Source organism: Dermacentor andersoni, chromosome 2, assembly GCF_023375885.2.
Source record: "Dermacentor andersoni chromosome 2, qqDerAnde1_hic_scaffold, whole genome shotgun sequence".
NCBI lineage: Eukaryota > Metazoa > Arthropoda > Arachnida > Ixodida > Ixodidae > Dermacentor > Dermacentor andersoni.
In genome coordinates, this window is record NC_092815.1 from 69577745 (window position 1) to 69595334 (window position 17590).

At 44.3% G+C, this 17590-nt stretch overlaps 2 protein-coding genes across 2 annotated transcripts in view; one reads left to right on the forward strand and one right to left on the reverse strand.

Annotated features, from left to right (window-relative positions):
• Hydr1 (abhydrolase domain containing Hydr1) overlaps positions 1 to 6577 on the forward strand; it is a 51334-nt gene extending 44757 nt beyond the window's left edge. Inside the window, exon 5 of the mRNA XM_055077000.2 lies at positions 6243 to 6577. Within this exon, the coding sequence (XP_054932975.1) occupies positions 6243 to 6332 (90 nt within the window). The 3' untranslated portion in view covers positions 6333 to 6577. The remainder of the gene's footprint in view (positions 1 to 6242) is intronic.
• Positions 6578 to 8919: 2342 nt separating this feature from the next.
• The window catches only part of LOC126541891 (transmembrane 6 superfamily member 1-like), a 42116-nt gene continuing 33445 nt past the window's right edge, over positions 8920 to 17590 (reverse strand). The window contains exon 9 of the mRNA XM_050188854.3: positions 8920 to 16692. Within this exon, the coding sequence (XP_050044811.1) occupies positions 16489 to 16692 (204 nt within the window). The 3' untranslated portion in view covers positions 8920 to 16488. The remainder of the gene's footprint in view (positions 16693 to 17590) is intronic.

A 17590-nucleotide genomic window follows, 5' to 3' on the forward strand; every position in this document is an offset into this window, starting at 1 on the left:
TCTACCTTCCACCTTTACTATTTCGTTACCGCGAGAAAATGGTCGTTTTTAATAGGTCTCGGATAAAAATTATTTACCACTTCAAATAATATTCCAGCACACATTGAAGCATATAGCATATTGTACATAATGAAATGTTCGTTCCAAAAAGATACGTTGCAAAAAAGAAAAAAAAAGACGTTATTGCGTAACACATAATTCTAGAAAGCGCCATTTTTGCTGCCAGTTGGTAAAAACGACAATAAAGAAACATAATATCTAAAAAATCATTATATCAAAGGAAATTCAGAATATACATTTCAAAGATAAAACAACCCAGAAATAGTGTCTGAAATAATAAAAGCTCAGTACACCGCCATTCTTCGGATACAGAAAAAAAAAACTGACCAGAAACTGCTTCATCGCTCGTGCCGTGCGGTGAAGCAATTCCTGGATATTGTGAAGCGTAGGTGCACTCCGCACTTTCCCACAAAACGTCTGGTTTTTGTTCAACTTTGCGGTCCTCGTAACACATTTTGCAGTTCCGCTTTTTCGGCATCTTCTGAGGATGGTCCGATCAGAAGTCCAAGGAACGTACTTCACCAGTTCCTCTGGAGTCGTGCGCCTCTTTGCAGGACCGATCGCTCTCAGCGTAACTACAGAATTATGTATCCAAACATATGTTTGCATTTTTGCAGATTGTCTTTAGCACTTCTGCAGTGAAGAAAAGCAGAAAGAAATCTCACGCCGTTGTAAACTGTCTTGCGCCGTTCCGTAGTGCTGGGCCGAGTTGTGCTACGGGCGGCCTTCTTGGCGTGAACGAGTTTCTTTGCAGCCGATGGCAGCACATCATGACCAAGCAAATTATGCGCCCTGAATATAATCAGTAGAGATATCATGTCGCGCAAAAAAAAATCGGCAGATAGACGCGCACAACGAAAGAGACCGTTGAAGGCCGTAAAAGAAACTCGTCGGTGAACAGTTGCGGATGTCCCCGGCTGACTCAAAACATCGTCGCCGTCAGAGCTTGAATCTACTTTTCTGTCATCTTCGGAATAATAACTCGAGTCCTGGTCACTAAATTCAAGTGCGGGTGCAGCATGTTGGACATGCGGCGGACCTTCAGAAAAAACACCTTGGTGAAATAAAACGACCAGACTCCAAACCAAAGCTCACGAGTGAACAACTGGCGTCATTTTCGGGTAATTATCACCGCTCAGCACTATCGGACGGCAAAGCCGGCGACATAATTTAATTCTTGACTCACTGGGAGTCATTTGATTAAAAAAAAATTGATGCTGGTGCGACGTAATCGTTCCCAAAAAGGGCCGTCAAAAAGCACAACTTCGCCAGAGCGGGAAAACTTGAACTGATGGGCGTCGTAACGAGAAAGAGCTAATCCACCTTTTTATTTGTACCAACCTTAACCTAATCCACCTTCCTCTTATTTGCACCAACCCACACCTTTATTCGCTTTACTCCAACTGAAGTCACCTCTAACTTGATCTAACTTTAATTCACTTTACTCTAATCACATGAATTACTCCTAATTAACATTGTTATACCATTTATCTGTATTACTGTATAGACGCGTGTAAGGGACGCACTTCTTTTTCAGTTTTGACGAGGTGTGGCCCTTACACGGGACTGAATCATTTGGTTCGGTCCCGTCTAAAGGTCACTATACTAAATGGTTCTCATCATCTAGTAGTGGCACGTGGAAGACCACAGCGCACGAAAATTCGCCGATGCGCGCGCGCGGCATCAAGGCACCGAAAGCGCTTCTCCGCTGGATATTTTTGTCCCAAATTCTGGGCTGCAAGTGGAGGGGCGGCCCTTAAACGAGTCAATACCGTACTAGTGACGTCAGATGTGATGCTGATGACGTCACATTGATTTTTGGTACCATTGGTTGCAGACAACACCGGCTTTCCTGCTTCATGTACATTTAATGCTTTCGTAGTAATAAACAGCTAGCCGATGCGCTCACATTAACCCTATTGGCCTCGAGTTCCACCACTGGAAAAGCTGGCGCCACCGTCGGCGTGACGTGCTATGAGGGATCACGTGGACATAGCGGCCGCGTCGGCTGCTTCGGGAGCGCCGAAGCGAGCTGAAAACGTGAGTTTAAATTCCCTCGTACGCTGCGGTCCTCATTTAGTAGCGAGATTTTCCCGCTTCGAGTGTCTCCTTTACAACGCTTGAAAGCACTACGTAGTGGCTGCCTTTGAAGGCGCGCAACATGGTAGGCTACTGCTCGGTGCCGCAGTGCCGGACGTACGCAACGGAGCCCGGTGTCAGCCTTATTCACGCGTAGCCGCAAGACAAGAAGCTGCGTGAAGCTTGGCTTGCGAAACATAAAACCGGCAAACAGTCATCGGCTACAACTCGGGTATGCAGCAAGCACAGACGCGAGGAAGATTTCTGCTACGGCGCCGGGTCTGCGATGTTCGGAAAACGCGCACTGAGACGCCCGCCCGAGTCCGCTGCCCGACTAATGTCATGACGGTTTGGTTTATGAACTTGTCGATGCTATAGATACTGGCAAGTTCACTGGAGTGGAAAGGGAGTGGTAAGAAGCACATAAAAGAAAGCCTGGCATATGGTCATGTTTGTTTTATGAATTAATGCACCGGATTACAAAAATACAGCGGGAAATCGCACGCTGAGAACACCGATAAACATACAGTGCGACGCAACTCGAGAAATAATATTGGAACGTCCAAGAATTTAGGAAAAAAAAGAAAGATTGAATCGTCGCGACGGCACATCAAAGTCGAAGCGTCGAAGTCTCTACAATGAAATTTTTACAGCTCTGATAGCGCCCACGCAACAATGGTTGCTTGTATACTGTCAAATGCTCATATTCTGCGGCCTAAAGTTCATGGCACGGTGTGAAAACGCGCACGCGGCGAAAGCGAAACAGTGCGCGGACAAGCATGCAGACGCGCAGTCGATCGCTGCGAACCTGTGCGATCGCTGCATTGAGGCTTCATTCTATTACGCTCCATTTCGTTATACAAAGACTATAAGAACGTATTTCACATAGTTTGCTCTCAGCGTTTGCCTACCTTTCACGCAAGAAGCCGGTTCAGGAGACTCCATCGCGGCGACCGCGTGTGGTGGCGTTCACTGTACATATTCGGTAAAGAGATAGCGTCTGTAAACGACTCTGTGCTTTCAGTTTGCCCAAGATTATTATTTAGACAGTAAAAAACTTCTTCCATTTCGAAAGTACTTACAGAAATGTCCGGGAGAGCTCCCGCGTGGTGTTTTCAGTGAGCGCTGACAGCAAAACCTATGAGGAGCGAGCCGCGTGATCCTTCATACTACGCCAGCGAGGCGCTTCCGATAGATGGCGACTCCGTAACTCCTCGCCGCCAATATAGCCATTTCCACCTTATATATACATGGCAGTAGTTCATACAGCCCACGGAGGAAGGAAACTCAGGAGAGGCCCTGACGTCACTCTTTGTGAAGCGAAAATGAAGCCGGAAGTTGGCGTTGCTCATGTTGTTGCTCCGCCTATTGGGCCAGCTCTCCTCTCTTGTTTACATTTCTCGCGAAACCACGCCGCGCTGCGCGCCACCGTGCTGCTCAGACCCGCACGCTCCGCAGCAATACTAAACAATCGTTAGCACGTTAGCATGATTCCGCCAAAGAGGGTAAAATTTCCCGCGGATATTCCTTCGCCCGTTGCCATTGCCGTGGCGCGGTACATTGCGTACAGCGTTCCATGCGCGTTCATTTCACGAACTTTAGTTCCTCCTGTCTCACCTTGCCACAGCAACTTCCGGTTGAGCACGGTCCAGGAAACGCAGCGCAACAAAACACGGACACCAACGCAAACTTGCCCGCACGGCGCCTTCGCCACGGTACGAAACCTACGGAGCAACACGTGTGAGCGCACAGAACAATAACAAAGCCGCCATTGTGGCCCGAAAGGCGGGGCCACTACAGCAAAGAAATAAAAAAAAACAGCAAAACAAAGCAGAACCTACTACGTCATTTCCTCCACACTTTTCTCCTAGCGCGCGGAAGGGGTAGGGCCTCTCCTCAGTTTCCTTCCTCCATTATACAGCCCTTTTATTCGAACCGAGTGACTCGGCAAAGGCATAGCGCGGCCCACGATGATGATGACCACACACACAAGCGAATAAGAGGGGAAGACAGACAAAACGTTATTGATGGCCCTGAGGAACCGCGTTAGGGTACGTCCCTTTTCAGGGAGTCCCCGTAGCCGTCGCGGGCCGCACCCACGTCGGGGTCGGAAGATCGTGGTCCTCCACCCTGTCGCAGGCCTTCTGGACAGCCCGTAGTTGCTCTGGGCGATGAGTGGTAAGCGATGAGCTGCGTAACACAGGCCATTGCCAGAGCATATGAGATAAAGAGCAGTACGCCTCCCCACAGCATGGACAGTAGGGTTCTACATTAGGCGCGAAGTGACTGAATCGGCCCCTGGAGGGGAATGACCCCGTTTGGAGCATGCGAAAAGCCGACGATTGTAGTCTAGCAAGTTTAGGATGTGGTAGCGGAAAGGCCCACCGAGCAACTTGATAATGTGTCAAGATTTCATGGAAGGTGAGAAGCGCATCCCTGTGCAGTCCTAAGTTGCCGCCCGTGAGTCCACCGGAACCACCCCGGTGTGCAAGACCTCGCGCACAGTCATGGGCCAACTCATTGGCGTTAACAGCCTGAGTGCACATTGATTCCCATATGGGCCGGGAACCATTTGATGATATGAAAACCAGCAGCCCCCTCGCTGCCGAGGATCGCCGTGCCTCCTTTGAGATCGAGCCGGAGGCGAACGCTCAGGCTGCAGACCTGGAGTCTGTAAAGATATTGGGACATAGAGGGTCCTTCAGTGCTATAGCTATAGCAACCTGCTCGGTTACTGTAGCAGAAACCTTCCGCACGGATGATGAGTTAATGAGAGTGCCATTGGAGTCAACCAAAACTACGGCATAGTGATCAGAGCGCCCGTACTGGGAGGCGTCAATGAAACATGCAAGATTCGGAGTGGCTGCAGCCCCTTTTAACAGGGAACGAGCCTGGGCTACTCAGCGCCCTACATTGTATTGAGGGTGGACGCTACGTGGCATGGGATCTACTTTGAACATATCTTGGACCATGGGTGATAGGGTCTCGTTGCGCTCCGTGATTTCCTGGTGACCGCATCTAACGGATTCGAGGATGCGTCTCCCCGCTTGTGATGATGAGAGCCGTATTATTTGGACTACTCGTTGGGCCTTGACCATCTTTGACAGGGTGTTGTGCATGCCTAGTTGAATCAGACGCGCGGTGCTGGTAGCGAGTGGTAAACCCAGCACGTGCTTGATGCTTTTGTGCATGAGGGCCTCATTCCGTTTAGACCAGCGCAACGCGGAGGCTACATAGTTAACGCGGCTCATAAGAAACGCGTGGTATAGTCTGAGGAGATTGCTCTCGCTTAAACCCCGCGTGGTTCGGGACCCCGAGGATAAGCCGAAGCATGTGGGCTATAGCCCGAGTTGCCCCCGCGAGATTCTAGCAAGAGTCCGATGTCCCTGATGGTATCCACTCTGTGGATTTGTTGTCCGTCCCTCATATAGAGGGCTATGGGAACTTGACCTAAGGGTGTAGAGCACCTAATCATCTGTCGGGTGGGCCTATACAATAGAAGTTCGGACTTGGTCGGTGACAGACTCAAGCCCGTGTCTAGCAGGAAGTGTTCTGTGATGTCGAGCGCCTCTTGGAGCACACTCTCAACTGCAGCTTCAGACCCTCCCATGCAACACACGGCAATATCATCCGCGTAGAGGGTGTGACCCGTTCCTCTTACTGTGGCCAGTCTGTCCGAGAAACCCTTCATGGCGATATTAAACAGTAGGGGACAGATGACCGCCCCTTGCGGGGTGCCTCTCGCTCCCAATGTAATTTCCTTGGATTTGATTTGCCCTATTTTGACAGAGGCCTTGCGATCCCTGAGAAAGGAGCTAACGTACGCATGGAATCGTGGTCCCAGGCCCAGGTCCGAGATGGCATCTAGCACAAACCGGTGCGAGATGTTATCAAAAGCCTTGGACAAGTCTAGAGAAAGGATGCCCTGAGTGTCTCTATAATGTCGTCATCAATGATTTGCCTCTTTATAAGTAGCATGATGTCCTGTGTGAAGAGTGCTGGCCGAAAGCCGACCATGTTGTGAGGGAATAACTCATTAGTTTCTATGCGCCTAGATATGTATACGGTTGTGAATGGCATGTTCGGCCACCTTACCGACGCAGGACGTGAGCGAGATGGGCCGCATGTTCTCTGGCGCAAGAGGTTTGCCTGGTTTCGGGATGAGCACCACTGAGGCTGTCTTCCAGGAGTAAGGGACGAGGCCCGTTTCCCAGATTTTACCGACTTCCTCGGTGAGCAACGCAACTGAGTGTTCGTCCAAGTTGTGGAGGAGCTTATTGGAGATGCCATCCGGGCTCGGTGCAGAGCGACCGTTGAGAGTTTGGAGCACCTCCCAGATTTCAGATTCCATGAAGGGGGCGTTGAGCTCCCCCACCGCTCCCCCCCGGTAACGAGGATGTACAGATGATGACGATGTACAGATAAAGAAGTGGCATAACCTGTTTCTCTCTATAAACACTCACACAAACACACATATACACACTTAACAACAACAAAAAAAGGCAGTGTGGTAGCCTAATTAGTGGCTACATAGTGGATATGACGTTGCACTGCTAAACTAGATCTCACGGGTTCAAGCCAGGTCGCGGAATTCGATGGGAACGAATATGAAAAAAACACTCGTGTACTTCTGTCTAGGTGCACGTTAAAGAAGCCCAGGTATGAGAACTGAACAGGGTGCTTCATAATGATATTGCCAGACGTAGTTCGCCAGAATTTTTTAATTAAGAAAATACAAAAAAAAGGAGGTAGCTAGGTCGTTCGGCTTTTTTCAGGGGTGTACACGAAAGAAATTATTCACGAGTCTGATTTTTGATGAAAACATGTTGGGCTTATCTTATATTTCATACCTAAATTGAATGCCCTTCCCAACTGTACATCCGCTCAACTAAGCAGCTTCTGTATTATAAACGGCTGCTTTCAGTTATCCAATGCACTATCATAAGAACAATAATGAAGCAATTAAAGAACAGCATGCCTCACATACACAGAGATATTTGTAGACCTGCTGTGTTTGTTGAAGAAGGTAAGTGTGGTACCACATTGGGCACCCAGTTTTAATGGGTTGCAGACATTATGATGCTGTCAAAAAAAATAATAATAATAATAATGTTTTCCTTGCCTGAGTCAAGTTAGCAGATTTACAGACTGCCGCAAAACGGGGCGTTTATATTGAATGACAGCTGCGAACTTGTTCAGCATAACCAATTAGCACCCGTACGTTAATTCTCTAAGGAGCTGGTGCGCATCTGCACAACAGTTATGACTCTCCAGCAGCACAATCATTCGTTCTGAAGAATGCATAGGTTTTTTCAAAATTTTGGTCCAAGTTAGCTGGGACACCCTGCATATATCTATGTACCCTTAGATTTACCTAGAAGTGCATTGGTCTTCTGAATCTCTTCACGCCACACAGTCAATAAACCTGGTTTATTTCACTATAATATTGTTTTATTTGATCACTGTCCGTGATCGATATTCCACCAACTAGAAGAGCGCGTAAAATGACCACGATACAATAAAATTTTCTTTCGTAGTTTCATGTTACAGATAGGTGGCTTCTGTGGAAAACATTGTGCTGCTTTTAGAAAACAACGTTAAAAATAGCAGTTAAAAATAGCAGTTCACCTGGCTAAAACTACAATTTGTGCCGTACATATATACCCTCAGTCAGGCGCTCACTGAGGGTATGTATGTACATATCGTCTGTGGAAAAGTAGTTGTGAGTAGCACTCTGTCTCGTTTCCCTCTCTTGTGTGCTCTGTGTTATATTTTGGCGCCTTAAAAATAGATATAATGAATCAATGCCAACTTGCCCAGCAAGAAGTTATCTTAAGCAATCCTTTCAGTTCAATCTGGTCTCACAGTTAAGTTGGCTGACACAATCAGCCTTGTATATGCCCTGAACGCAACCACGGTGGAACCCGGGAGCCACCTGCATGACACTCACGCAGGTTGTTTTCTTTCGCAGCTGATGGTCATTTGTGTCCTTAGAACAGCGCCACTCTTCGAGACAGGGAATGCTGCGGACGGCGCACTGCCTGCGCGATGCCCAAGATATATGGGCACTTTGCATACAAGTGCACGTAACCAAAGGCCAAGCAGCTGCCTCGCCAGGCGCATGTTGCTCAACGACGTATAGGTATGTTCTTGCCAGGGGTGGCAATGTAGCTACTGCAGTGTGGGAGATACAGTGTTTACGCCGTCGAGCATACATATGTAATGGGAGACCTGGCGGCCATGTTGCGCAAAGGTACAATTCTGTGGCATGTCCGAAGTTAGTGGCTTGCGGGGCGATTTATGCGTTCGTGGGGCATGCCAGTGCACCGGGCCAGCTGCACCGAGGCAGTTGAACCTCAAACAAGAGGGCCATGTGGCGTTCGCTTAAGTGATGTTGAACTGTGTGTTCCAAAAAACTGCACTAGTAAAGGGGGGCGGTCACAGTGTGTATTGTCGGTGGTCCCGCCTACTTTAACATAAAACTTATTGGTAGAATCTGAGTGAGGAGACCTAAAATAAGGATACCACCCCAATTTTCAAGGGTATTTAAAAGAGTGTGTAGCGAGGAAAGGTGGAAGAGAGTGAGCTGATAATCGGCCGCCTTTGGTCGATGTATGCGACTTTGTTTCAATAAACCTATGCATTTCTAAGTTAGCCTCCCCGAGAGCAAAGTGTCGCCGAACAGCAGCGATGACTCCTTGGAGAATCATCTGCCTGGAACACCTGGAGGAGGAGAAACTTAACTCTCACTGTACATAACATTGCATCACAATGACAATATTCTGAGTATGCTTCTTTTTTATTGAATATCATACAACACACTCAAAGAACAAGTGACAACCGCCGATATCAAAAGTGTGACACATCTATATGCTGAAATGACCAAGTATCCTGAGGCCTGAGGAGAGACTAGAGTCACAGGGGGTGGTACAACATGAAAGAGTAAGTAAACTGGCTCTTCAGTTCCGAGAATTAAGTGAAGCAGAAATGCTGCAAGGTACAAGGTGGTGAAGGTATAAACGCAGTTAAGAATGAAGAACAATATTTATATAGGCAGGAAAATTACATCATTTAAGAGAAGCCTTCACCCCAGGCACTCCTATCCAAACACATGAGAATAGAAAAATCATTTCAGTCACCACACTGCACTGAAATTTATGACGGTTGCTATTTTTAATTAAACGTTAAAATTTACCGACAGTAGAGAGCACATTTTCGATTTAGGCCATCAGCATTAAGTTGAAAACTATGTGATTCAGCAATAAGTAAAGCGCCTCTATTGGGACATCAATACATAATTTATTGACATGTTTTAGAACAGTATACCGTATATACTTGTTTAATGGCTGCAGCTTGTTTTCTCTCGAGATTTGGGGTGAGAAATTGGGGGCTGCGGCCATTACACGTAAAAAAACACCTTTTTTCCTTAAATATTTTCGGTGGTGCTTGTCTTCATGACAGTACTCGGTGACTACAGTATTCGGTTGTACTGACTGTCTATTCTTGGCTATTTCTTTAGCGTGTCACCAACTGGCTGGAATAAATGGTGACGACCCACAGGCCAGTGACTGCAGCGTCTCAGAGGCAGCTGCTAAATCTCGGAAGCAGTGCTTTTGCTACCCGGAGGCGCCGAAAACTCGACACGGCTGCCTTGTTTTGCCACCAGTTCAAAAAAAAAAAGAAGCTTCTGAATTCTCGCACCATACAACAGATAACACTGCCAACCTTATCAAAAATCAAGGGTGCAGTTTTTACATGGGTGCGGCCATTACTTGAGTATATACGGCATATCAATTCTGTCTGCTTTAGAATTTTTGTAAAATCCTTCAAAAACAATGTAACAATTTCAGGTAAGCTGTACAGATAATGAATGTGCCCTCTTCAGGTATTTTTAAAAGATCAAGTTTACTGAAACATGCGATACCTGTTTTTATTACAGCTTTATGAAGTTATAAATTTATGCTGCCATATTTTTAAATTATCAATTTTGAGCATTTCTTAGAAAATATTTAAGCACTTAAATAAAATGTCTGCTTCTGACAATCGATTGAACCTACCTTTCTCTCAAATGCAACAAATTTCATTAAAATAAATTGAGCAGCTGTCTAAGGAAAGCATGTCTGCGTTTCAATGTACTTTAAAAGGGAAATTGGAGTTGGCCCCAGGCAAAGTTTGTCCCATAATAAGCTATTCTATACCATCTTATTTGCAGAAGATACGTTTCACAAACAAAAGCACAGCTAAATCTCTTCAAACATATTTAGTACAACCATATAGATCCACATAGATGTTGACATCCTTCATGAACCACTGCTGTACAATATCTCTCATTCAATGTAGAAAAAGTCATTCCAGTTCTGTACAGCATGTACATTTTGTAAATTGTTGCAAAAAACTAGACAAGCACACTGAACTCAGTTATACAAAATCAAGCATCATATTTCTTTTCTGTTTGCACTGGCATGTTGCACTAGTGTGGTGCCTAAAAACAACAGTCGCTGGGAGCTTGAGGCACTAGCTTTGTATTAAATGTATAATAGGTAACTTCCATGCAAATGCTGTACATCAATATTATTTTCGACCAATTAGGATGGATGACCAGAACTTGTTACACATATTTTACATTTTTTCCTCAATAATTTCTACGCACGTGTGTATGCCAAGTCCTGCACAATCAAAAGCAAGAAAAAAAAAAAGTTGCCTAACGTATGTCTAGTTGACTATAATAAATGGTTGGAAAAAAACTGTACAGACAAAAGAAAGGTGAAAAACATATTGCGCTCCGATCTTACTGGGAAGGATTAGTTTTTTTTTATTTATTTTATAACTTGTTCAGTTCCAGGCACGTACCCAGGGGGGGGGGCAGCCCCCCCCCCCCCCCGAAATTAAGCGAAATACACCCCCCCCCCCTCGCCCCCTATCCGCCCACGCCACAACCCTCACACACATTCCTAAAGCGCCGACAAATCAATCTACTCGGCGATCAACATTCTGCTGCCTTTTACAGCGAAAGCAGTGTGTGACTAACTTCCGTATATTTTTTTTTTTTTTTCGGCGTCCGTTAACAGAAAAAATCATCATGTGGGCCGATCCTGGTGATAGAGCAAAAAGGGTCCAAGATCAATGGCATACCCCTGTGGACTCTGGAACCTATAACGCGCCCTTCGGAATCTTCGGGATGGGCCCACGTATGGGGAGCGCTTAATGCCTGCTTCACCTTCGCCGTGGGTGGGCCCGGTAATGCAATATCTTCGGCATCGGCCTATGTATGGCGTGTTGTTAACGCCTGCTTCAAATCCACCGTGGGTCGGCCTGGCATTGCACTACCTTCAGGATGGACCCACGTATGGCAAGCGCTTAACGCCTGCTTCACCTCCAGCACGGGTGGGCCCGGTATTGCAATATCTTCGTGATCGGCCTACGTATGGGGAGTTCTTAATGCCTGCTTCACCTCCACCGGGGGTCGGCCCAGTGTTGCACTATCTTTGGGAGCGGCCCAGGTATGGGGAGTGCTTAACACCTGCTTCACCTTTGCCACGGGTCGTCCCGATATTGCAATATCTTCAGGCTGACCCGCAGCGGATGTAAAACACTTCCCTTTTCATTTGAGAGCTTTGACTGTCAGCTTTCGCTGCCATTCCATTTTCACAGAGTAACAGAGTAGAATAGTTGTCAATTTTTTCACTCCTTCTGGATGGCGGTAGTTATGGGCATCTTCTGGGTTGTGGAGGCCAGTTTTCTCATCGATTCAGTGCCCGCGCAATTAACTCACGATCAATTCAGTTGTCACCATCTATTGCAGCAGGCAGGGCGTAGTTTATTGTTTTAGTTATACTATTTTATGTCACTATGAGATGTCATCTCCAGAACACACAGAAAAATTAGAAAAGAGTAAAACCTCAATGTTGTTTCATAAATAGAACAAATGTGAAAAAATATAAATAAAAATATTCTGCCACCATTTAAAAGCACTGTGCTAATTCATAGCAGCAAGTATGTCTTACTCTGCTTCTTGTTCAGCCTTTTCCAATCATGTTCTTGCTTTTGAAGGACACCTACTGAAAACACTGTTTGCATGTTCATCTCATCGTTCACATTGCATCATGAACGAAACCTAGAGACAGAAATACATCGTTACAACTAATAATTGAAAGCAATGAGGCTTGGTATGTCATTGGTAAACAAGTTTAGATGGAATAAGTAGAGCATAAACAAAAATAAGAATATACAAGAGAAGAAAATCTAAATGCAATGAAAACATTCCACACTCAGTGGCTCAAATAAGTTAACAAAAATGCCAGCTTCACACACACAGTGGAAAGTGACAAGATAAAAAATTAAGAAAGAGTATCACTATTTCACATGACTATGGTAATTCGTAATGGTTTGCCATGTGCAGTGAACGGAAGTCTTCATTGGGCATCGTGGTGTGACAGAAAACAATTGGTGCTGAATTAGAAGTGCCAACACCATAGACCAAAGTGAAATGCTATGCCCAGCAGGCTTGCGCTACAAGGCGCATGAATCACTCAGCTGTAGCTGCCAGTCTAATTCACTGCCTGAATGTTTAGAGAGAGATGAAATTTGTTACATAAGAGCCAGCAGTGTTCCAAGACTTCCACTCAACACACAAACTAGCATTTCAACAATTCACAACTAAAAGAGCTCATTTTAAAAATACATGCCGAGTGTTCTCTCAAACAGAAAATTCTATGTTTCAATACCTGAACTACAATTTTTACAAGGAGTAAATAAAACATTAGTGGCTTGCTGAGTGGAATAGGCACAGAATGAAGTCCCCAATCCACCAATTCTATTGACAAACCTTAGACATTTCCTTTCCAACTTGGCCAAGGTATTCAATACACTCTCAGCAATTCTTGCTTTATACAAATGAACCTTGATTTAGGCTTTCAGGCTTAGAATTATGATAAGTTATGGAAGGCAGATATCACCTGCAGTGGCAATAATTAATAAAAGCTTCTGTGTACTAAAATACCTTAGCAGTGGAGTAGGTGGAAGATGGTTTTTCAGGTGCAATTCCCAACCCTCCCCACCACTCAAACTGCCATATATACAGCCTTTGCCATCAATGGGAGCATGGCAGCCTGCAAAATTTTGACACTGACTTGTGCCGAGTGTATAGAGGACAAGGAGCAGAGATGCTCCCCTTGAGCATTTTTGACAAGGGCTGTACATATTGCATGTAGGTGGTGGCATAGTGAAAACTCACGCAAGCACTACAGCAGCGCTTCTTTTCTAGTTTTTGTGGCTACAAACATTGAGCCCGAACATTTTGATTGATGTACTCATTACCCAAACTTGTGCTGAAATTGTTAGTTATCGATACTCCTTGCCAACACATTAGACAAATGTTATGGAAACAAAAATTACACTTATAAAACGCGAGAACCTAGCTTTACTAAAATTTTGACATAGGAAATTTTTCACTGCAACTATAATGAATGTCACTATATTGAGCTTGAACTGCATGGCAAAGCACAGCTTCAACATTTGGACATGGCTTGTGCTGGTGATGGCTAAATGCAAGCTAGTTAACTGCTAAGCAGAATGTGTTGCAACACAATAGCAGCTACAAGAACAATCTGCCAGCAAACAATCCACAAGCGTTACAATATAATAATCCAGTGAAGAGAAACACAAAGTGTATTCAAGGGCTAGTTCTCAAGCTTTTTTTTTTCTGCTTGATATGCAAGAAGTACTTCAGCTTCAATTTGGCAGCAATTATCCTTGTACTTGGTTGAGTACCAGCAGATACTCATTAAAACAGTTTCAAACTACTTTTTAAATAGAATAAATAAATTGCGACCACTAACATACATACATGAATTACACACAGTAAAAGATACAATTTCATTCATGTCACTCCACATTAATTAATGACCACAGAGTTATTGAAGTTTGCATAAGACATGCATGAAATTGTTTTGATAGCAATGCTACATATAAAAACACAAAGCTATATTCCTTGGTCTACAAAATGCCTATTCAAATTCACAGCACATGCACATTAAATGCAGGTTTCATCACTCAACATGCTCAGTGTGGCAGCACTTAAAAGGTTGCGATTCCTGTGAATCATGATCCACCAGTGGGTCATGAACTCTTACCCTTCTTGAGCCCTAGAAGGGCAACACCAGTGCTTGTATTCTAAAGCAACAAGAATTTTTTTAATGTTCACTAATCATATATCTACTGATCATACAAGGTTGCGATTCCTGTGAATCATGATCCACCAGTGGGTCATGAACTCTTACCCTTCTTGAGCCCTAGAAGGGCAACACCAGTGCTTGTATTCTAAAGCAACAAGAATTTTTTTAATGTTCACTAATCATATATCTACTGATCATAAGAGGTTGCGATTCCTGTGGATCATGATCCACCAGTGGGTCATGAACTCTTACCCTTCTTGAGCCCTAGAATGGCAACACCAGTGCTTGTATTCTAAAGCAACAAGAATTTTTTTAATGTTCACTAATCATATATCTACTGATCATAAGAGGTTGCGATTCCTGTGAATCATGATCCACCAGTGGGTCATGCACTTTCACCCTTCTTGAGCCCTAGAAGGGCAGCCCCAGTGCTTGTATCCTAAAGCAACAAGAATTTTTTAATGTGCCCTGATCATATATCTACTGATCATATATCATATGATCATATATCTACTGATATATCATTGATCATAAGATCTCTACCTGCATTTTCACAGCCACTCAGGGGCAGTAACCAACATGACTCATAGGTGACCAATGCCACAGTGCACGTGTTAATCATCGTGAAAAATATCAAGCTGTTAAAAGTGACACACTTAAAGCAGTTGGTCCACAGCAGCTGCTTTAACTACAACTACACATCAAGAAAGTGAAATTCACCTTTGACTAGGAACTCCATTTATAAAAAGCCTCAGGACGGCTACAAAGGCCCATACTAAGCTTTGTTCTGCATTTTCACCAGCAAGGATACACAAAAGTCATGTTTATAATTTTTCTTGCCACAACACCAGTTGGTGCCAACATAGCAGTGGGGTCACACAACCATACTTTTTTTTGTTCACTTCCACAGCTACAATATGTACAAAAACATGAACTTACCAAACAAAAGTACCAAAACATGACATTCACAACGTTTCAAAAGCGGTAATTATGTGCAACATATTTCCAACATACTTTTGGCATGGCATCGTATCATTTTACACTACATGATGCGCATGCTGCATCAAGGCTGAATAGTACTCCTTGTGATTTTACACATAGTGAACTTATCCAGGATTACAGCATAGACATCACCTGGTGTGAAATAGACGTCACATCAGTGCACTGAGAATATGTCAGAGACATGCAATGTGTGGGTGGTAGTATTTCAAAGGCCTCTCTCATAAGATCTACTTTTTGTGATAAAGAAAGACAATGCAAATGTCCATACAACAAACTATGATCAAGAGAGCATCACATAAACATCAACTACAGTCTGCGCAAGCAAGCAATCTACATCTTGTGATGTTTCAGTGCATGCACACAGGCAATGCCTCCAAGAGTGTCAAAACGTCAACAAACAATGACAAGAACCTGAAAACAAAGCAATCACAACAACCAAACAAAACTGTGATAAAAGGCCAGCAATAACCAGAGTATTCTCCACCATGACCATGGATCAGTAAGCCACTCGCATTGCCACACGTCAACAAATGACCTTACATCTCGCAACCCTCCTTTGCAAGAAAGCAAATGCTACAGTAAATAAATTTATTTAATTCCATTTGTTAATGTAGGCAAAACTTGCTTGTTTTGACAAATGATGCTAGTATTCCAATACAACTGGTAACAAACACACTCATGAGATTTACATGTGTCTCATAGCTAAGCAGCTCAGCATGTGCCAACTATGGCTCTTAAAATCACATGGAGCCAATTGGCCTTCCTGCAGCATGCTGGCCACTTTGAGAAGTTTTTTTGTTTTGTCATGCAAATGCTTTACACTGACCAAATATTTCTACATGCTTAGCAGAGAAAAAAGCATTTTCAGCTATACTGATGCTGTGCTTCAAACAAATTTAACAAAAAGCTCAATAAAACAAGTAGGAGCAGAAGCTAGGAAAAATATCATGAAGTGTCTTCCACACTTTTTAGTGCCCCAGCCATTGAAAAAAAAAAAAATATTTGGCTTCTCCTCTTAACTGTTGCTAAGTTTTCTAGATTTCATGCCAACATTGCAGGGGTTTGTCAACGGCTTGTGCCAAAGCAGTGAAGAGAGGTAGGCACACTGCTTGGACATGCCATGCCGCTTAGATGACCTATAGTCGCTGAGTAGGGATATACATCCTATGATCGGCTAGGACATTCGTCGGTTGCTATGTGAGCGCAGCACAGCAAAAAACTGAGTTTCGCTGTTGCACCTGTATGCTAGGCATTGGAACCCCAGGGCCAGCAGGAGGTTCACAATCCAGAAGGCAAGCCACGAGGCTGGCTCAGGAGGCACCCGCATCACATATGGTGTACGTGGATGGAACGATGCGCCGATGTGTGTCACTTGTCCCTGCATCAAAGGGGAGATACTAGCGATGTCAGAGTATGTGGCAGTATGATGGCTAATCAACTGGCTTGTGTGAATATTCGACATTTTCAATCTAATATTATGCTATTCGATATTCACGTTGGCTCGAATTTCAGCATGTATTCAAAGTTTTCGAAGAATTCAACACGAACAAATATATGTATTTTTCCACATGTAAGCCACGCCTCCAATTACAACACCTAAAAAAAAAGACGGAAAGATCTGCTTCTATAAGCTGTAACTGCATACAATGATAGAATCTTTGTAAAAACAGTCTTCATTCGGCCGATCCATGAATCGTCCACATTATATCTTCAGCCAGCTGCTTTTTTACTACCCCATCGGCAATGCTGCTTGTGGGGAACTTTGCCCTAAAAGTGGTTTCACTTTAACTGAAACCACACCTCAAGGCGATATTCATGCTGCCGTAACGCCACAACTCAAGTCGAAATTCACATATAACCCGCACCTTGATTTACAACTAAATTTAAAAAAAATCATCTGTGTGCTTGCTTAACAGAATGGGTTAAGCGCACATGTAGACAGAAAGCATCAAGCTTAATTTGCACAACATAGCATGAACTGCCAGTGTTGTGCATTCAAGTTTTCACTTCACAGCATAGCAATGACGCACGAACGCACCCATGACCTTAACCACCACAAAATTCAAAGTAGACTGAAGCACAACAGTGAGGAAGAGCCTGTAAACAGATTTTCTGTGCAGCTGGAGTTGTAAGAGATGTTGAACTTGTGTGTTTGCATGAAAATATCTGAATAATGGCACTGAAAATAAAATGACTCCAGAGATGAACCATTTCCTTTCTTTTATTTTTTTTTGCATGAATAAACTTCTTTTCTTTTTTAGATTTTCCTACATCTG